This window comes from Delphinus delphis, chromosome 9, assembly GCF_949987515.2.
Source record: "Delphinus delphis chromosome 9, mDelDel1.2, whole genome shotgun sequence".
Classification (NCBI taxonomy): Eukaryota; Metazoa; Chordata; class Mammalia; order Artiodactyla; family Delphinidae; genus Delphinus; species Delphinus delphis.
In genome coordinates this window covers 105,369,997-105,392,349 of record NC_082691.1, presented here as the reverse complement: position 1 = coordinate 105,392,349, position 22,353 = coordinate 105,369,997, and the positions used below count along the sequence as shown (strand labels likewise).

At 41.7% G+C, this 22,353-nt stretch overlaps 1 protein-coding gene across 5 annotated transcripts in view; it reads left to right on the top strand.

Annotated features, from left to right (window-relative positions):
* Positions 1–22,353, top strand: part of LMBR1 (limb development membrane protein 1) — a 154,209-nt gene that overhangs the window by 129,685 nt on the left and 2,171 nt on the right. For 3 of the 5 annotated variants that reach the window (XM_060021192.1, XM_069541043.1, XM_060021197.2), the window contains 3 exons: positions 5,262–5,423; positions 8,594–11,163; positions 12,133–12,266. The exons of 1 other annotated variant lie outside the window; for it this stretch is intronic. In XM_060021192.1, the coding sequence (XP_059877175.1) occupies positions 5,262–5,423; positions 8,594–8,679 (248 nt within the window). In that variant the 3' untranslated portion in view covers positions 8,680–11,163; positions 12,133–12,266. The remainder of the gene's footprint in view (positions 1–5,261; positions 5,424–8,593; positions 11,164–12,132; positions 12,267–22,353) is intronic. One more of the 5 variants, XM_060021193.2, reaches the window with a different exon arrangement.

Sequence of the window (22,353 nt, the reverse complement as noted above, 5' to 3'; positions counted from 1 at the left end):
ATATCAGAAAAACAAACAACTCAATCAAAAAATGGGCAGAAGATCTAAATAGACATTTCTCCAAATAGGAAATACAAGTGGCCAAAAGACACATGAAAAGATGCTCAACATTGCTAATTATTAGAGAAATGCAATTCAAAACTACAACAAGATATTACCTCACACTGGTCAGAATGGCCATCATCAAAAAGTCTACAAATAGGGGCTTCCCAGGTGGCGCAGTGGTTGAGGGTCTGCCTGCTGATGCAGGGGACACGGGTTTGTGTCCCGGTCCGGGAAGATCCCACATGCCACGGAGCGGCTGGGCCCGCGTTGTGAGGCCCGTGTACTGCAAAAAAAAAAAAAAAAGTCTACAAATAATAAATGCTGGAGAGGGTATGGAGAAAAAGGAACCCTCCTGCACTGTTGATGGGAGTGTAAACTGGTGCAGCCACTATGGAGAACAGTAGGGAGGTTCCTTAAAAAACTAAAAATAGAGTTACCATTCGATCCTGCAATCCCACTCCTGGGTATTTATCTGAAGAAAATGAAAACACTAATTAGAAAATATGTATGCACCCCTATGTTCATTGCAGCATTATTTATAATAGCTAAGATATGGAAGCAACCAAAGTGCCCATCAATAGATGAATGGGTAAAGATGTGATGTGTGTGTATATCCACACACCACACCACACACACACACACACACACACACACACACACTGGAATATTACTCAAACATAAAAAAGATTGAAATATAACCATTTATGACAACATGGGTAGACCTAGAGGGTATTACGCTTGGTGAAATAAGTCAGACAGAGAAAGACAAATACTGTATGATTCCACTGATAATATGAAATCTAAGAAACAAAACAAATGAACAAACATAGCAAAACAGAAACAGCGTTATAGATACAGAGAGCAGGTGGTTTCCAGAGGGAGGGCGGTAAGGGGAGGAAAGAAATAGGTGAGGAGATTAGAGTTGCAAAATTCACGGTCTGAAATGTACAGTGTGGGGAATATAGTCAATAACTATGTAACTAGACATCGTGATCATTTGAAATATATAGAAGTATTGAATCACTATGTCGTGTAACAGGAACTTGCATAGTGTTTTAGGTCGATCATACTTCAAAAACAAACTCATAAGAAAAAAGATCAGATTTGTGGTTAGCAGGGACGGGAGGTGGGTGGAAGGGGAACTGGATGAAGGCCGTCAAAAGGTACAGACTTCCAGTTACAAGATAAATGAGTACTAGGGGTGTGATATGCAACATGATACCTAGAGTTAACACTGCTGTGTGCTGTAGAGGCAGGTTGTTAAGGGGTAAATCCTGAGAGTTCTCATCACGTGGGAAAAGTTCTTTTTAACTTTCTAAGTTTTTATCTGTTTGAGGTGATGAATGTTCACTAAACTTATTGTAATAAACATTTCCTTTGTATGTGAGTCCAATCATTATGCTGCACACATTAAACTTACATAGTGAGGTATGTAAATTATATCTCAATAAAACTGGAAGAAAAGAATTAAAATAAAAAGTACATTGTACAGTTTAATTATTGCTGTGACACAATCCTCTCAGACATTTTAGAAAAGTGATTATTTAAGGCTTCTTGTCTAATAGAAGATTTTCAGAAGTGAAGAACTGTGTGGTACCAGAGTAATCTTTTAGTCAGTCGATATTAGTTAGATTTTTAAAACATTAAATTTGAAACAGCAAGGTCTTTAGAGCTCGTCCCTATATAATCTCTAGTATTTTGTCTGCTGCCTCACGCGTACTCTAGCAACAGACTCCTGGATTTCTGTCTGTGAGGCCAACCTGAGGTATCTGGGGACCAGAACATCTAATGAGAGAGATTGCGCTTCGCCTGGTGTTTCTTACTGGGTCTTGACCCTGATTCTCGAGATACCAAGTTGAGTCCACTAAGAAGTTCTAGTGAAAGTATTTTTCTGTTGTTCATAACATACCTTCCATTCTCACTCTGCGAATGCTTTCTGCCCCCGACCTCACTCTCATGCAGTGGTGCTGTCCCAGCACGACACAGGCCAAGTTCTGGGCGGTGCCAATTTGCTATTTAGCATACGACAGTGGTTTCCAAAGTGGAGTTTGTTTCCCGTCCATTCACAAAGTAAGTCATTGGGCTGTGTGAAGAAACTATTAGAACTTGTATTTATTTTTATTGTTATAATTTTTAAAGTTTTTGTTTTGTGTGTAAAATAATGTATATGTCAGTGAGTAGTACATATATATCAATAGTTTATAAATAATTAAAATACACATATAATGGGTATATGTACTCTAATTTTATTTTTGCTTTTGGTGGTGTATGATCAAAAATTTTTGAGACCGGATAAGACTCTTATAGCGCATCTGGGTGAGGGTTTTTATTCTGTTATTTGTCAGTTCCTCCATAAATATGAGCTTCGTGATGTGCACAATTGTGTGTGTGTGCGCATACGCGCACGCCTGCCCCCTCACGTATGTGTGTTTTTCTTGTGAAAAATTCCGTGGCTCTCACCAGATTCTCGGGAGTCTTTGGCCCTAAAGATTAAATATGCTGGGCTTCCCTGGTGGTGCAGTGGTTAAGAATCCACCTGCCAATGCAGGGGACACGGGTTGGAGCCCTGGTCCGGGAAGATCCTGCATGCCGCGGTGCAACTAATCCCACGTACCACAACTACTGGACCTGTGCTCTAGAGCCCGCGATCCACAACTATGAAGCCTGCGCGCCTAGAGCCCATGCTCCACGACAAGAGAAGCCAGCGCAGTGAGAAGCCTGTGGGCACCTCAACAAAGAGTAGCCCCTGCTCGCTGAAACTAGAGAAAGCCCGTGCTCAGCAACGAAGATCCAGTGCAGCCAAAAATAAATAAATAAAATAAATAAATGTTTTCTAAAAAATGCATAAAATCAAATATGCTTACCTGGGATCCCTGGGCCATGGAACCACTGAAGTTCTTTTTGGGAGGACTGTACCTTGTTTACATATAACTGCCTAGTTTAAATTAAGTGGTACTAACTGATTCACTTTGTTATAAAGCAGAAACTAGCACACCATTTGTAAAGCAATTGTGTACTCCAATAAAGATGTAAAATAAATTAATTAAGTGGTACTTCATTTGAAAAATAATATATATGATTAGATACATATTCTTTTTTCTTTTTAATTAATTAATTTTGGCTGCGTTGGATCTTCGTTGCTGCGCGTGGGCTTTCTCTAGTTGCGGCGAGCAGGGGCTACTCTGTTGTGGAGCGTGGGCTTCTCACTGCGGGGGCTTCTCGTTGCGGAGCACGGGCTCTAGGTGCGCAGGCTTTAGTAGTTGTGGCTCGCGAGCTCTAAAGCGCAGGCTCAGTAGTTGTGACGCATGGACTTAGTTGCTCCGCGGCATGTGGGATCTTCCCGGACCAGGGCTTGAACCCATGTCCCCAGCACTGGCAGGCATATTCTTAACCACTGTGCCACCAGGGAAGTCCCATATTCTTTTTAATAGATTGAAGTCTTATTAAGTCTTTAGTCTGATAAACTGCCGCCAGAATGGTTGCCATGATCTCATGGTGTGACCTATGCTGCATACTCTACTAGGGTCTGGGTCCCTTTTACCTTCTTTTAAAAGATATTTTATTGTATGTTTTCACTAACCTTATACTTCTTTAAAATATTATGGTAGATTATTGTGTCTCAAATTCAAATACATTGGCCCTGGATAGATGTAGTTACAAAAGAGCTGCTATTTGAAACCGGCTGTTTTTCTGTTGTCTCCATAAGCTGCTTTTGTGGAGTCTCTCTGTATAATAGGTGATGGGACTGCATTGAGTGGGGATGTGAGTTAAGTTTAAAAGTCAGCTGATAAGATGAAATTGAGTTTAGTCAAAGTTATTCTTTAAATTCTTAGATCACCCATTAAATTAAAGGTATATGATTTTGTCTATACAGTCCTTTGTGGTTAAAATTTTATATGGCCCCGAGTAGCTCTTCAGTTTCTTCCTTAAAGAGTGTCAACAATCCCATCATCTCTCAGTTGACTGACCACTTGAATGCTGTTTTACTTATTTATTTATTCATTTACCAGTAGTCAGAAAAACCCTACCATTCACATATTCTTTCCAATAAGTATTGGGCCTAGGACACGAGCTCACTGAATAGAATGACTATTCAGATTTTTTTTTCAATAAAAAGACTTGTTTTTTAAATATGTATAGGTGAATTTAAGTAACTTCAATGCATATATGATACAACTGCACTGCATTTGCAACCTATACGACATAATTACACTGTATTTCCAGCGTTGGCCATTTCCCTGCACAAGCCTGTAGCATCCAACTCAGATGAATAATGTGTGTGTGTGTGTGTTTTCCCTTGGAAAGGAATCACTCTATTTGTTTATTTGTTATGTAATAAGTTTTAAGTATGTGCAAGGCATTGCTCTGGGCATTGGAATTATAAGAATGAAAATGACACAGTCCCTGTTCTTATAGAACTTACATTCTAGCGGCGAAAGTAGGCAATAAATAAACCACAAAGGAGGGCTTCCCTGGTGACGCAGTGGTTAAGAGTCCGCCTGCCGATGCAGGGGATGCAGGTTGGTGACCCGGTCCGGAAAGATCCCACATGCCGCGGGGCGGCTGGGCCCGTGAGCCATGGCCGCTGAGCCTGTGCGTCCAGAGCCTGTGCTCCGCAGCGGGAGGGGCCCCGGCAGTGAGAGGCCCGCGTACCGCAAAAAAAAAAAAAAAAAAACCCACAAAGGAAAAGAAACATTTCGGGCAGTGTGTGCTGTGAAGAAACATAATCAGGGTGGAGGGCCTTGGCAGGTCCGCTGTCTGGGGAAGGGGAATCAGGTGGCCTCTCGGAGGAGGTGACATGTGAACAGGAGCCTGCATGAAGAGGGGACAAGGGTGGGGGAGGTGAGAGGGTTTGTCAGGTATCTCTTCCATCACGACCCTGGTTTCCTAGTTCAGGGGAGCAGGCTGCACCCACCTGCCCCACACGAGTGGCACGGTGGGTTTCTTGTGGATGTAGGCGAAACCTCTGAGCAAGTGACTCATGTCAGCGCCATTGCTCATCGCTTCCAAGAGGCTGCGATATGTGGGCAGAGTCGCTTTGGGTTGACTGGGGTTTTCCCACCAGGTAACAGCCGTGCGTTTTACCTAGGATCCCACCAACAGAAATGAGAAAGTCCATGGAATTTGATCCGTCTGATTTGTACTTTATTTTGTTATGTATATATAAATTTATTGTACCTGATTTTATTAAGGGCTATTTTATTTATTTTTAACAGGAATCACTAGATTTGATCTACTTGGAGACTTTGGAAGGTTTAATTGGCTGGGAAATTTCTATATTGTGTTATCCTACAATTTACTTTTTGCTATTATGACAACATTGTGTCTGGTCAGAAAATTCACCTCTGCTGTACGAGAAGAACTTTTCAAGGCCCTAGGTAATTCTGAGGTTTATGGGTGTTTTTGTCTTTTTCTACTTATTAATAATTTTGACATTTCAGCTAATTTTAAGTCTTCATCTATTCATTTTTCCAAATGTGTAAATCCTTAGAGGTCACATTCCTGACCCACTACTTACTGGTTATGCTCTTGTATAAAATTACTTCATTAAGTCTCATCTTTCTCATCTGTAAAATGGTGATAATATCTTCTTCTTTTGGGACTGTTGTGAATATTAACTGAAATAGTTCCTTTAAGGGCCTAAGCATAATCCTAGCACATGGGAAGAGCTCAGTAAACATTAGCTCTTTGATTATGAAGATGAGGGTAGGTGTGATGAGCTGAGGATGGTGATGTGCTAAAGATATATTTGGGTATTGATGCCTCTTACTATTTGTTAGTTAAAGGTTGTTTTCAGGATTAGATTTTGTAGGTATCAGGCTGACCCACAATTATAATTCTCTTCAGTTAGTCGAATAATAATTCAGAATAAAAGTATTAGTGTTCTTGCATTAATGAGAGAGAGGGCATTCATCATGTATCCTGTGAGTCATATGCATGTGACAGTGTTACAAACTCATAGGTTTGGCTGAGCTATAAGGGATTCAGCTGTAACCCGTGAATGTATTCATGCTTGCTTCATTAGCACTAAACGCATTTCAGGTTTTGTATTTTAGGAACACCAGGACAATAGAAGCTGTCTTGCTGTATAAGCCCTCTTGGGTTTAGGGTGTGTAATTTTATAAAAGAAGGGGAAGGTACTGATTTATTGTAGAAAGTCTTGACGTTAGCCATTAGCCGTTTACCTGAATTGACATCATTTGAATGCTTATACTCCGTATTCTTTTGTGGCTTTTAGCTGTTGCAAAAGGCAACATAATAATTGATTCGTTAAGATTCTGTTTTCAGATACTTTAAACCTTATGAGCAACAATAAAGCTTTGCATACCACCAAGCCTTTCCAACCCTGATGCTTGAAAGGATGACCTTTGGGAAGGAAAAAGGATTTCAGATTATCTATTCATGTCTGTTTTACTGCAAATCTATCGTGGGAGGGGGTGGCTGATGAGATATTGGCCTGAGAGGGAAAGTTACATCTCATTTCAGCTGAAGCACCAGATAATCTACGGATTTTAATGCCTAGGTTCCTTAATGCTGGTCAGATTAAAATCTAAAGGTGAAGTCAGAATCAAACAGTCCTCTCAGCCAAAGTTTTAGAGTTAAAATTTCATTTTTAAGCCTGTTGTAGCATCAGCAATATTAGTAGCCATAACCTCAGATAAATTCCTACTCACCATTCACGAAAATGAGATGGTTATGAATAAACTGCAGTAAATTTAGCGTTTGAGTTGGGTATTCTGGATACCAGCTTGCTAAGGAAGTCTTTATTAAAACAGTAAAATGTAATTTAACCCAAGGTAAAAGTTGTAAATGTTGTGTTGGCTCTTTGGCCATAAGAGGCAGTGAAATCATCAAGAGTTGTGTAAAACATCTAATAGATACAGTCTTTTTTTTTCCCTAATGTTTTCTGTTACTCTTTGAATGCTCTAAGGAGGCAATGCCTTATACCTAGAAAATGATCCTCATTAAGTGTATGTCATGTGTGAATGATCTGAGATCTTAAATATGATTTCACTGGGAGTCATAATTTGATTATAAAATATAAAATTTAACTATATCCTTTCTTTTTTCATTTTCTTCTTTTGTGTGTGTGTGGGAGGTGGGGTGGGAGGGATTTTTCTCTCTGCTGCTGTGCGTTGAGAATCATAACATCTATCTCATAGAATACCTGGCACATGGCAGACACTCAGAATGTAGCTACCATGATGGTGGTGGAGGTGATTGTTTTTGCAGAAGAGAGACGTTGTAGTTTTCCTGAATGCATAACCTTTGCTACACCCAGGTTTTAGAAGTAACTCATTGAAATAATCGATCCTAAAGGGGTTCTGTTCCAGGGAGGGCGTTGGTCACTCGGTCGCTGCTCTCTTTGCCCACGTCCTTCTGCAGCCGGCCTGTGTTAACACGCTTTCTCACGTCCAGCAGTTGTAGGTGCCTTCTGTCACTCAGTGGCTTGGCCGTTCCTGAACGAAAAAACAAGAACTGTTTTTTTGTGTGTGTTGGATTGATTTATTTTTCCTTTCCCAGTCATGCATCATAGACAGGCTCAGTTTTACCTTTTCTTTCATTAAGATATGCAGTGATAGAAATTTAAAAATTTGGAGTGCTATGTTGGCTTACGAGGGGTATAAAATTGCTTACCAGTCAGGCAGACAACCATCTGAAATTTTAGGGGAAAAATCATCTTATCCAGGTATATTTTTACAAATATCTGAGCCTCATAAAAATTGTTTCCTCAAAATCTTTTCCATGGATGTGTTGCTTATGTGCTCTTGACTGTCTTTATGCTTCATTTTGTTAAAGTGCTCAGAGCTTTAATGCCACTTAAACTCTTAAAATTTCTTCTCATTTTTCTGCCTGTGAGGGCACAGTATTGTCCTATGTGTCAGGTATGCTATGTAAATAATTGCTATGTGATACAGAGGGAAAGTAATGTAACTTAAAAGGTAGTAATCTTTTACTCTGTGAAATATCTTTGAGTAGTGAAATCTTCTTTATGGTCAGTTTGTTCTGTTGCCATTTCTTTCTTCTTGGTAGTGTCTTCTGTTGCTTTTCTTTTTACGTGCATGCTTTATGTTTTGGTGTGTCTTTCCCTGCATTTTCCTGTGAGTGTGTATGTATGGGTGTCTTTTAAAACAAAAATGGGGTCATCCTCGTTTCAGGTTGTTCCCTGGGAAGGGCACTAGGGTGTGGGGATAAGCTTGCAGGAGGAGGTTTATTAGAAGTTGCTCTTGGGACCAAGGTGGAGGGCGGGGCAGGGGCAGGAGCTGTGTGGAGGGCAGTGGCCGCTGCATCTCACCGGAAGCCTCAGCCGGCCCCGTGGGATGTTGGATGAAGGAAGGACTCCCAGGCTGCCCTGAACTAGGGGAGGCCTGACTGCCTCCTGGGCAGCTGTCTTCAGCTCAGGCCCAGGCGCTGCCGGTGGGGAGAAGGGCCCTTTCATCCTACAGGGAGTGTAGCCAGAGAGGCACAGTTCCCTCAGGAGCACGGCACACTCTGCCCGACCTCTCAACAATGCATTAGTTCTTACATCTTCTTCATTTTCCTGCAGGGCTTCATAAACTTCACTTATCAGATACTTCAAGGGATCCAGAAACCACAAAGCCTTCTGCAAATGGGCATCAGAAAGCACTGTGAGACCCGCAGCAGCGCCCTGCAATCAAGAGGCTGAGCGCCCCAAACCTGTGACGGTCCCGTCGGTCAGGGGTGTTTCCTGCTGACTGGTCCACGTTTACGGCCCGGGCCCGTCAGTGTCGTTTTCATAATCTAAGAGCTCGGCCGTTGCAGGTCTTCTTTTTATTTACCTTTGGGGCGGCCCTTGTAGTTCCCAGCCAGGTGCAGCCTCCTCAGGGCGGCGCGTCTTCTGGGGCCGTGTTTGCTTGCATCAGTTATGCGCCCATATGAGAGTGTTAGAAAAGGCCAACTTTGGGGCTTTCTAAGGATTCACTTAAATCTTGTTATATATTCCATTCAAAACGAATTCCATTCATGCCCTACATGAAAGGGCATCCTTGGTACTTAGTTGTGAAATTTCTGCAAAAAACGGAAGTTTGTAGATGATATTGCAGTGGGTACATTGGAACTGTAAATGGTTGCAAATTATATTTTTCACTTCCTTAAAGAAAAAACAAAAGCATAGTTCTGATTTATGTTACAGAATGATATTGATTGGACTTTGAGTCAAGGGAAAAATACAAAATTCTTTTAAAACTTGAGCCTTGGTAGGATGCCACAGGAATACCTCCTACTGTCCAGTGGAATAAGCTATGGTAGGAAGTATTATGTAATCATACTTCTCTGACAGTTTATGTGTATATAATTCAATATTACCTCTCATAACATAGTTGCCAGTGTTGAATACACTTGTAACTTAGATTTTGCCTTATAGGCTATATGTACACTCAGTTTTTTTTAAACATTTTTTTCAGAAATCCCTTAATTCCCTGTGTCCATTATGAACTATAAATGCTCTGTGGTAGACACCCCTTCTGTCGCCACAGTCTTCAGGCTTTGATCACTTCTGTACATGCCAATTTAAACATCAGACTTACGAATGTTACCATTTAACACCCAAAACACACAGCATCAGCATTCATGATGTAAGAAGAGTTTTGCCGTGTATCATGGTCTGATGATCATTCAGTTATTAAATTGTAAATAATTCTTGGGATGGGTTCTTGACTTAAGTCCACTGAATAAAAGCTATAACATTATACTCCGTGTTACCATCCACTAGGATCGAGTACCAGAAATTGTGCATGCAAAAATAGCAGATGGGTCCACTTGCACACAGTTCATATCATGCAGCCTCTATAAACACATATGTTCATATGCGCTGTGTGTTTGGCAACAGGTTGTGTTCAGACAAACGTAAAAGAACAGTTTTCTCAAATTGTTGAATTTAAAGGGTTTTTTTGGGGAGAAATTTATGAAAAACAGGCTATATATATTTTGACATCAAAAATTTCCACTTAGATCCAATATAATAAGAGAAAGTAACCCAAAGCTCCATTGTGTATACTTCTCCTTTATTTATACCTCTGCATTTCCTTCTGAGCTTCTCTTCCTGTTAAAATGCAGCTTAGTTTTAAAATAAAAGAACATTTTGTGATTCTAAACAACACTCGGTAAATACCACCAGTCTAGTATGGGTGGATTTCTCAGCATAAGATCCACATACTGAGAAAATGAAGAAAAATTGGCTGCTTTCTAATTTTACTGGTAATTATACCTATTTGCGTGTTAATTGCAAGTTTTGATTTTTACTGAAACTTGCTTGCTTTGAGCAGACCAGGTCAAGGGGAGAAGAGAAAAGAATTCCTTTAAATAAAAGAATATCACTTTCAACTTACACTAGTTTCAGGGCAGACATCCAGAGGAAGAGCTTCTGGGTATTTGTAAGATGTCTGAAAATTTTTGAGTAAAATATTAAACTTTTCAATGTCTATATCAACTCTTTGTTCATTTGAAAGTTTCTTTCCATCAGAGGACTTAAGCCAGGTTTGGACTAGTAAGGAGTGAAATGTATTATAAATTCCTGAAGCTCTTAGTGGATGCTTCTTCACTGCTGTGTGGAGCAGAGGGACGGTTTTGAACCTTGGGTGCCAGATGCCTTCTGTGGAAGCGAATATAGGTTGTCACATCCTCGGTCTGCACGTAATGACAACCACCTGAGGCTCTAGCAACACCTGGTGCATTCCTGGTCACAAGCGCAGTCTTCCTCTTGAGTGAGACACTTACTCTAAATGCAGGCGCTTCTCCTGCATGCACGCTGGAGGCCGGCATGTGCACCTGTGGCAGAAGTGGCTGCGGCGCACTGAGGCCGAGCACTGGAGGACCGGTAAGGACAGACAGGCACCCGTGAGCTTCCTGTTACCGCAGTTGTGCGTGCAGTGGAGGGCGAGCACGAGGCCTCAGGTCCGAGGTCCCGGTGCCGGCGGTCGGACGGGCCTGAAACTGCCTTCCTTCTAAGTGGGTGGGGTACATCACTGACTGCATTAAATCAAATGCTCCTTTTATTTTCTCTCACCACTAGGATCTATTTTAAAAGGGCATTAGGCACTGCAATCCCAGAGTTTCTTGAGGAGACTGAGCCAATTCTTATCATTCATTGGTTCTACAGTATGTAAATAAATTATTTTGAAGTTATAAATTTTACAGATTATAATGTTTGTAATGATTTTTACTGATTTTCCAAGATATTTCTTAGATTTAAAATTTGTTTAGCTTTATATACATTCTGTGTAAAAATAGACCTGCTGTAAATATGAGACTTTATGTGAAAATTACACACACACACACACACACACACACAGGTGGCACCTTCAGTGCCACGCTGAGGGGTTGACAGTGGATGAGAATGAAAGCTTCCTGGTGGTTCTCAGTCTCGGGTGCGTCAAAGGTGCATATATACCTGACCTTCGGGGCACCGGCTTCTGCCTGGTTTCCTGGAGCAGTCGGCCTCCCTGTGGCCTCTGTAACCGCCTTATTTGCCAGCAACACAGGCTTACATCGCGTGAAAGCCCTAGGTGGCTTTCTATGTTGTTAGCAGTATTTAGTATATAAAGGCAGAGTTCTTAAAATAATTTTTTTTTGAGTATGAGGATACATGCAGTACTGACTTTTTAAACTTTTAAAAAATTGGTATGATGTTACTTTAAAAATAATGTTTGGATGCACTGGCAAATTATTTTTGTTTACAGAGTGTTTTGTTTACAGGTTATCAGTCTTGTTTCTGTGAGATACTTTTAGTGTGACTTTTTAAATGTCTCAGAAATTAAAGTTTTACAAAAAGTGATTTCATATTTTGGTTTACAAGTACTCAAATGTGTTTTTTATTTTTAATCTTAAATACCATCATGGCTAAAACTTAAGGGTGTATGTAGGTTATTTTCATTTCAGTTTTATAAAGGGCAATAACTATTCTTATGGAACGTTGAATTGAGGGAGGAGTGGATATTTTCTCTCCTTTTTGTTGGGGAGTTTTTGATCAGTTTCTTGCAACCTAAAATGTAGCATCAATAATTGAAATCATGTATGTTATTTCTTTGACTTATTTAGGTTTGATTTCTCTAATTTCTTCCATTGAAGGACTGAGCCATATACCTGATTGTGGTGTGAGCAGCTTAATCCAGAGTGCTTGGAAGGCAAAGGCCTTTAGCATGTGGTTCATTCACTGACAAACAGAAGCCTCTACGGCAGTGGCTTTCAGACTTCTGACCAGAGTAAGAAATCCAGTCTACATTGTAACTCACACACACATACATACTTCTATACACAAACAAAATTTAACAAAACAGTACCTACTTTTACTGTGTGTGATGCATGCTGGCTTTTTCTATTCTCTTTTGTTGGTATTTAAAAAAAAATACTTGACACAAACCACCAAGTCATTTCCTGGCTGAAAGAATACAAAGCATTTTTTTGGCTTTTGAATATTGTTCAGGTAAAATTCGTTATTGCAAATACCACTGAAACAAAAGGATTGCGTATGCAAATTACTTGTTCCACTGAAAAGAATGTAATAAAAATCAGTGGAAATCGCTCAGACTCTAAAAAGTGGATTATAAAATTTCAAAACTAAGTGATTGATCCGTATGTCTTAAAGGAGTAGTGCTGGGAGCTAGTTTTCAAGATAAGTTATTTAACTTCCAGTTCTTTGCAATTCAATTAGGAAACATTTTTTCAAGTTCAAATGTAATCAAACAAGAAATTCACACAAAACCCAGTCATCCTGGATATGACTTTGGTGCTGTGCTCTTCTAAAGGTGTGAAGAAGTCAGGTTCTCACAAGCATGGATTACAGAAAGCAGGGCAGCAGCAGCTGCTGTGCATGTCTTCTGAGGACCAGAGAGAAACAGGGATCTTCAGTGTCTCAGTGTGAGGACGCTGAGATTCAAATGTGGGCTGGGAATCTGAGGAAGAAAGTTTTTTCAGTTTCTAAGAATACTATGTGAAGGATGTAATGTCTTTCCCTTTGAAAAGCTATTATTGAAAGAATGTACTGCTTACAAACAGTGACACTGAGGAGCGAGGATTTGGGACCCTTCTGGAGCCTTCCCTTCACAGCCCTCTGGAAATCTTCTACAGTTTTTCTCTGTCGGCGTAACAGTGGGCTTGAGGATGGGGTGACAGAGGTATTATTGCTGATGCTAGCGCCTGTCCTTCCCCGGCCTGTGCCTGTTCAGAGAGTTTCTCATCACCTCCGCTCTCTCTCATCCTCTCTCGACTTCAGTCTCAGCAGTGATTCACTTCTTTTCTCTTTTTAGTCCTCACTGTGGCATCTCATCAGACCTCGAGGTCAAGGAGGCGAAGGGGGCGTGGGGGGAGGGAGGAGGCGGTGTGGTGTTCTTGCTGTCAGCAGCCCGGAGACCTGGGAAATGGGGAAATACACGCCTCCATTCTATGGAGAAGGGGCCCAAACTCACGAAGGGTGAGGTTTGCTGAGGTCACACAACTAGGGAGTTGAAGAGCTGTCTGTGAACGCAGGTCGGTATCACTGAGTCTCACCTCTTCCTGGTTTGGGGGTTTTGATTTCTTAGTGACTCCAGTCGGGTGGTTCAGAATTTTCCAACGCCAGGATATTGAGTCAAGTGTTTGAACATTGTCTGTCTTTCTGCTTGTCTTAGTGCTGGTGGGGAGTTGCAGAAGTGTGGCATAGTCCCAGGGTCCATATTTCTAGGCCTTAGAAACTCAAGCAGACTTGATTCTTTCTCAGTTATGCAGCTAAACATTTAGTAATGCAGATAACATAAGTAGATATCTAAGATGTGGTTCTAAAATGAGACCAATTTTATGTATATAGCTTGCAAAAGGGACTTAACTGCTTTAAATTGGTAATAACAGCAATAATAATAATAGCAGTAGCCACTTAAATAGTGCTTTCCTGTGCCAGGTATTGTTCTAAGCATTTTATATGTGTGTGTATATGCATGTTTATTTAAATATGTAACTTATCTAATCCTCCTGACAGTCCTGTGAAGTGGGTACTGTTAATATTCCCACTTTGCAGATGAGGAAGCTAAAGCACAGAGAGGTTAAGTAACCTGCCCGGGGACCCACAGGACAAAGGATTCGAATCCCGTGCCAGCTGGCTCCTGAGTCCTCACGCTTAACCACTTTATAAACATTGCTTCTCAGATAGACTTTACTTACTACTTACAGCCGATGGAAGGAAGGCACCTGTTTTCACACAGGAGGCCCTGAGACTAGTCGACAGAGCCCTGTCTAAGATCAGAGCCTCTGAGACCGAACAAAGGGACTTGTTTAAAATTGTTACCTCTCTTCGTGGTGCTTGGTGAGGACACTGAACCAGGTAGAGAGCGCGTGTGAGACACTTGGGCTTTAAGAATGCGGCTTGATTGCCTTGGAAGGAAGAAAACGGTTCGGGAACAGTTTTTTAAAGATGATGGCTCTGCTCCACGTGTCACAGGTCGCAGCCCTGCAGGTTTCCCGCAGTCCAGCGAGCTCTGCATTTGGGAGGGGTTTAGGCAGAGCCGCTGTGAGCCACTGGTGCTCAGCGAGCACAAGCCTGGAACTGGCGGCCTTGAGCCCCAGTGTGGGCCGACCAGAGCTTCGGTTTCCTCATGATTTCTGCATTCCTTTCCTCAACAGGTAAAAGGGGCAGGACCTGCGGTTGTGAAAAAGCGCGAGGAAACAGTAGCCATAGTTATCTACCAATCTGAAAGGGTGTACCTGTGTACCATGTAGTGGAAAACGGCAGGTGGCTTCTGTATCTATGTATGTGTATCTGTGTATGTGTATCTGTGTATCAGTGTATGTGTATCTGTGCATCAGTGTATGTGTATCTGTGTATCAGTGCGTGTGTATCAGTGCATGTGTATCAGTGTATGTGTATCTGTGCATGGGTATCAGTGCATGTGTATCTGTGTATCAGTGCGTGTGTATCTGTGTATGTGTATCTGTGTGTGTATGTGTATCAGTGCATGTGTATCTGTGTATGTGTATCTGTGCATGTGTATCTGTGTGTGTATGTGTATCTGTGCCTGTTTATCTGTGCATGTATATCAGTGCATGTGTATCTGTGCATGTATATCAGTGCATGTGTATCTGTGCATATGTATCTGTGTATGTGTGTCTATGTATGTGTTACATGTGCACCAGGCTGTGGCCGACATGCCACAGCCACTGACACAGGGCCTGGAATGTTAGGTACTTGATAAGTATTAGCTGTTATTTTAAATAATTTATTTAAATGTTCTCTTATAGTTGCTTGACACTTTTAAGATAATGTCACAATTAGTTGTAGCAGATCCTATAAAGGAGTAAAATAAGATTTAAAAATTTTTGCTAGTGGGGGCTGTATAGGAACAACTGAGACCAGCTCCGTAAAGGCCATTCAGCATTTATCTGGTCCATATGGGGCTTTTCTAAATGAGTCTTCACTTATCCTTGTGGAAATTTTTCATCTACTGGAGTTGCCTAAAATCATCATTTCTTAAATTATGATGAGGATTTTGGAATCATACAGGCTATGTTAAAAACTTGTAACAAACAAGAAAGCATTTTTGAGTCTCCACATCCTCATGTTTATTTGGATAAGCTTGAAAGTCTAGATGTATCAAACATTAAATTAATTAGTTTCCTTATGAGGCTTTGTCTTTGAAATAGAAGCCAAGTCTGTCTACAAAAGGCAGTGAGGAATTCCCTGGCGGTCCAGTGGTTAGGACACAGTGCTTTCCCTGCCGAGGCCTGGTGGGTTCAATCCCTGGTCGGGGATCTGAGGTCCCACAAGCCTCGCAGCTCAGCCAGAAAAGGTGGGGGGTTGCGCAATGATTATTGGACCGTTACAGTGTTTCTGCTGATTTGCCTGATCGAAGTCAAGTTCCAGCGTTTAAATTGTCACTGTAATTCCATGTGGTTGCTCTGTGACGAACCACATGCCACCACAGGATTGCCGTATGTATGTGGAACCCCCTTTGTTCATGAGCTTTCTTTCCTACCAATAGATGTAGGTTTACGTCATTCCATTGAATGGCTATATAGTATTCCTCTTGATGTGTATGGAGCATATATATATATATTTTTTTGGTACGCGGGCCTGTCACTGTTGTGGCCTCTCCCGTTGCGGAGCACAGGCTCCAGACACGCAGGCTCAGTGGCCATGGCTCACGGGCCTAGCTGCTCCGTGGCATGTGGGATCTCCCCAGACCGGGGCACGAACCCGTGTCCCCTGCATCGGTAGGCGGACTCTCCACCACTGTGCCACCAGGGAAGCCCCATGGACCATATTTTAATCAACTCCTTAGGGATGGGTGTCTAGATTATTTCCAATTTCTAACTACTGTAAATACTAACAAATAGCTTTCTACATGTATCTTAGCACACTGTTTTATTATCTCCTTAGAAGTTTATAATGAAAAACTGCTCTTTCTCGTACTCTCCCTGTTTCACTTGTAGCCACCAAATGTGTGGGGTTTTTTTCTACACCAAGTATTTCTCCAATTCTCTGTGGATAACTACATGGGTGTCCTACAATTCAATTCAATTCTGACACTATCTTCATGAAATTAGTGCACACCCACATGTTAGGGACTCAGTCCCAATAAGACTGGCTGCCTACCCGCCCCGTCCCCCCACTTCAGATGCTGATCCCAAGCCCAGGCTGTCACCTGTGCTTCTGAACAACCCGCTTTACATCAGAGGGTCCCAAGACCCCCTCCTCCAGTTCAGTGGTTTGCTAGAGCAGGTCACAGAATGCTGGAAAACAGTTGACTTGCTAGATTACCTGTTTCCCATAAAGGATACAAGTCAGGAACAGCCGGATGGAAGAGAGGCACAGGCCAGATTCGGGGAAGGGGCACTGAGCTTCCCCACCTTGTCGGGGTGCCCCACTCTCCTAGAGCCTCCATGCGTTCACCGACCCGGAAGCTCTCGGAGTCCCTTCAGTTAGCGGTTTTCGTGTGTATGGAGGCTTCACTATATAGGTGTGATGGATTAAATGATTGGCCACTAGCAATGAGCTCACCCTCCAGCCCCTTTCCACTCCCCAGAGGTCAGGAGGGTGGGTCTGACCCCTAATTAGTTGGTTGGTTCCCCTGGCCATCCTTGGGGAGTTTCCAGAAGTCACCTCATTCAGTGTGGAGAAAAGGGAACCCTCCTACACCGTGGTGGGAATTGGTGCAGCCACTATGGAAAACAGTGTGGAGGTTCCTTAAAAAATCTAAAGATAGAGTTACCGTATGATCCTGCAATCCCACTCCTGGGCATGTATCTGGAGAAAACTCTAATTAGAAAATTTACATGCACCCCAATGTTCATAGCAGCACTAGTTACAATGGCCAAGACATGGAAACAATCTAAATGTCCACTGACAGATGAATGCATAAAGAACATGTACACAACGGAATGTTACTCAGCCATAAAAAAGAATGAAATAATGCAGTAAGTCAGACAGAGAAAGGCAAGTATCATATGATATCACTTATATGTGGAATCTAAAAAGTGGTACAAATGAACTTATTTATAAAACAAATTCAGACATAGAAAACAAACTTATGGGTACCAAAGAGGAAGAGTGGGGGGACAAATTGGGAGTATGGGATTAACAGATACACACTACCATATATAAAATAAATAAACAGCAAGGATCTACTGTACAGCACAGAGAAGTATATTCAATATCTTGTAGCAAACTATAATGGAAAAGAATCAGAAAAAAAGAATATAGATAAATACATATATGTATAACCGAATCACTGTACACCTGAAACTAACACAATATTGTAAATGAACTCTCCTTCAATTAGGAAAAAAAAGTCACCTCATTCACATAAGCCCAGGTGTGGTTGAAAGGGGCTTGTTACGAATATAAAAAGATACCCTTATCCTCTTATCACTTAGGAAATTCCAAGGGGCTTCAGAGCTCTGTTCCAGAAATGGAGGGGGACCACATGTGTATTTTTTATTATAAGTCACAATGTCACATAGTTCCTAGAAATGAAAGTGGATCAAAGGGAATGCACACTTCCAAGAGAAAGACCACATCAACATGCTCTCAGCAGCAGCCTGTGTGTGTCTAGCTAACACTGGATTTTGCCAGTCTTTTACATTAGTGGCAACTTGATGGGCAAATACTGTTTTTCTCACGCTTTTAATAACTAGTGGGGGAAACTTTAAGAAGAATTTTAGCAACTATTTGTATTTCTGCTTTTATGAGTTACTAAATATACTTAGCCCACTTTTGGTATTTCTTATTGTTTTATAAAACCTTTCCATTACAGCAGTAAATATTTGTCTTTCTGTTGTGTTGTAAATATTTTTCCTAGTTATTTGTTTTTTTAACTTGTTCACATTGTTTTCTGCTACATGGAAATCTAAAATTTTGAAGTAGTCAAAATTGACAATTTCCCATAAGTTTTTTGATATCGTACTTAGGACTTCCCTACTCCAAGAGTCCCTACTCCAAGGGAAAAAAATTTACCCGTTTTTGTCTCTAACTCCTTTAATTAAGATGTAGCTCACATATCACATGTTGGGCTGCATCCTACAGGCCTGCAAGCCCTGTAATTGCCCAGTCGCGAGACCAAAGAAAGAGCCTGGTGGTGGCAACAGAGACATCAGTGGTTTATTGGACCCAGGATCTTACCTCTGAAGCAAAGTCCTGCAGCGGCACCTCTGGCTGTGGGGCGGGGCAGGGGTGATAGTTACGGGGGATGGACGTCAGGTTGGCTGGTTACCAGGGAGACTATCCTAGTGGAAGATCCACTATCCTAGTGGATGGGAAGATTAGGACGGTCAGTAGCTGGGGCCAGGGACTAGCATGTAGGCAGTTACTGATCAGGTTCTGTGATGAAGAGGGTAGATCAGCCAGGTGAGTAGGGTGTAGGTGAGGCAGGGACTGGTCCAGCAGGGGATGTCCAGAGAGCAAGAGTGCACCATCTTGGGGGGCTTGACCGTGCACCATAAAATTCACTCTCAGTATACAGTTCACTGGTGCTTAGTGTTCAAAACACAAAATTCAACCAAGGAAATTGAGGATCTACTTGGCCTTATTAGGTGGCTTATGATAGGGCAGCATCCCATCTAGCACCTAGAAGGAGCTCCCAGGGGTTGTACAAAGCAGAAGGTTTTTACAGGGAGAAGGGTGGGGCAAGGGAGCTATTAGCCAAAGAAAAGGAAGGAATATTTTTAGTTCAAGACATCATTTGGGGGGAAGGGAACAGCAAGGGTTTCATCATGCAGATTGCCTCTTCTTCTTCTGGGGGTGGAGAGGGCCCACGTGGCAGACTACCTCCTTGGTGAAGACTAGAAGATTCCAGACTGGTTGATCAAGATTACATTTCTGGTGAAGGCTGAAACTGCAGTTAGGTCAGGTATCATGGGCTTTAGCACAAGTGACACAAGTGACCATTTTGGGCCTGTGGTTTTTCTCTTTTAACATTAAGTATATTCACAAACATCACCACCATCTAATTCCAGAACATTTTCATCACCTCAAACATAACTACTTTTAAGCCTTTGTTTTTTGGTAATCAGGCATTCCTTTATCTGGAGTTTATTTTGATGAAAGGAATGAGATAGTGGCTGTGCAGACCGTCACTGGCACACAACTGTTCTCCTTCATGCTAAGCAACACAAGTCCGGTTTTCTGTAAGGTGGCAGTGCACCCAGCCCCCCACGGCAGCTAGCTGTGGCCACATGGCTCAGGGGTGATTAGGGAGATTGCTGTGTAGGGCCCCCGGAAAGGTGACTCCAAGAAGTGAGTCCGCCAGGAGAAGCACCGTGGATGTGACAGGGAATTATGACTGGGACTCTGAGCCACTTCCCACCATGAACTTACTTACCTTGAAGATGGGCAGTCACAAGAGCTTGGGTGCCCGTGGGGTGCACAGCTGCCCTGCCTGCCCTCCTGGGGCTCCCTAGGAGATGGCAACTCGTCTTGCACTCAGGCCCCCGCAGTCAGGTCCGCCGTGAGCACCTGAATGCAGTTCCAGCTGATCCTTGATCAGCTGTATTGTTTCCCCAGATGACGAGTCAGTTGTGGCAACATAGTAAATATGTGTGATTTCAGTGCCTTTTCTATAAACCGATTGTCCATAAAATCAAGCTTATTTCTAAATTCTATAACCTGAAACTAATTAGTATATCATAAACTGTTTTGAAGATTATTCGCCTCTTTTAATGTAGCAAACACTAACCTTGTATTCGGAATTATGAATACTTAGACGTACTCTTCATTTCATGGGGCTCTTGTATACACTTGGCTTATACTTTGGAAGGTACATTCTTTTAGACATTAGCATTCTTGTTGGCGAAGAAAATTCTTGTTCACAAAACAACTCAGAGACAATTGATCAAATTTGTAGATTAGTTAACACTGTTGTATCAATGTTAGTTTCTGGTTTAGACAATTTTACCATGGCATGTTAACATGACGGGAAGCTGGGTGAAGGCTACATGGGAATTCTATTGTTATAACTTTTTTGTACATCTAGATTATTTCAAAATTTCAGAAATATCATGTAACAAAGAATTTTGCCAAAGTGTAATCTTTAATCTTCTTAGGCCTTTCACTCTCTGGGCAGAGATAGGTTATTGGCCTGGGCTCGTGAATTCAATATTACAACTGGGTATTGGGGCTTACAGAAAACTTCATCCCCTAACACTACCATGAGAACCAGGGATAAAATTTTTAAAAAGTCTTACACCATTTTAGGTGAGTTAGATGTACATCCACACTCCCTGCAGAAAGCATAAAGTAAGCATTTGATGGTTCCAGTAGAGTGTTGTTAACTCTCGTCCCCATGCTGCACGTTACATCCCCCGGACTTATTTTGTAACTGTGAGTTTGCACCTCTCGACCCCCTTCACCCATTCTGCTCACCACCTCCACCCCCTTCCACTGGCCTCCGCCGATTTGTCCTCTGTATCTGTGAGTTTGGTTTTCGGTTTTTTAGATTCCACACGCGAGTGAGATCATATGGTATTTGTCTTTCTCTTATTTCACTTAGTGTGATGGATTTAAGTTCCATCCATGTTGTCACAAATGGCAGAATTTCCTTTTTACAGAGGAATAATATTTTACATACCACATGTTCTCTAACCATCCATTGATGGACGCTTAAAATTGTCTTCATGACTTGGTTATTGGACATAATGCTGCAGTGGATATGGGGATGCAGACATCTCCTGGAGATCCTGATTTCATTTCTTCTGGATACATACCCGGAAGTGGAATTGCTAAATCATTTGGTAGTTCTATTTTTAGTTTTTTGAGGAACCATCATACTGCTCTCCATTGTGGCTATGCCAATTTACATTCCCACCAACAGTGCAGGAGGGCTCCCTTTTCTCCACACCCTCACCAGCACTTGTTTCTTGTCTTTTTGATAGTAGTCGTTCTAGCAGTTGTGAGGTGATATCTCATTGTGGTTTTGATTTGTATTTTCCTGTTGATTACTGATGTTGAGCATCTTTTCATGTACCTGTTGGCCACCTGTATGTCTTATTTGGAAAAATGTTTATTCAGATCTTCTGTCTGTTTCCTAATCAGATTATTTGGGATTTTTTTTGCTATTGAGCTGTATAAGTTCTTTGTGTATTTTTGGATATTAACCCCTTAACAGATATATGATTTGCAGATATTTTCTCCCATTCTGTAGGTTGTTGCCTTTTCATTTTGTTGATTATTTGTTTTGCAGAAGCTTGTTTATTTTATATTTTTTGTTTATTTATTTTTGCTTTTGTTGTATTGCTTTTGGTGTCAGATCCAAAAAATAATTTATGTCAAGGAGCTTACCACCTGTGTATTCTACAAGTTTTATGGTTTCAGGTCTTACGTTCAAGTCCTTAAGTACATTTTGAGTTGATTTTTGTATATAGTTTAAGACTGGGGTCCAGCATCACTCTTTTGCGTGTAGCTGTCCAGTTTTCCCAGCACCATTTATTAAAGAGACTTTCCTTTCTTCACTGTATATCCTTCGCTCTCGATCATATATGCGTGGGTTTATTGCTGGGCTCTCTGTTCTGCTCCACTGATCTATTTGTCTTTTTATGCCAGTACCATATTGTCATCAGAGTCAAAAGCCTCAATGTCTTTTGAGTGAAAGATAGTGTCTTTAAAAATGAGATAATCTGGCAACGTTAAGTTCCGTGTTTCAGGATCATGGATCCTAATCAGTAACCAGCTGCTTTCCCGCTTATCTGTCATGGCTTGGCCGCAGAAGGCATCTGAGTTTGCGCCACTAGAATAAGAGGTGAGATCCCCATGGCACTCTGGAGCCGTTAGCGCTCACTTCAGGGCGGACTCGGGGCCTCGTCTTCGCGTGTCCTCTGCGGGCTCTCAGCTTC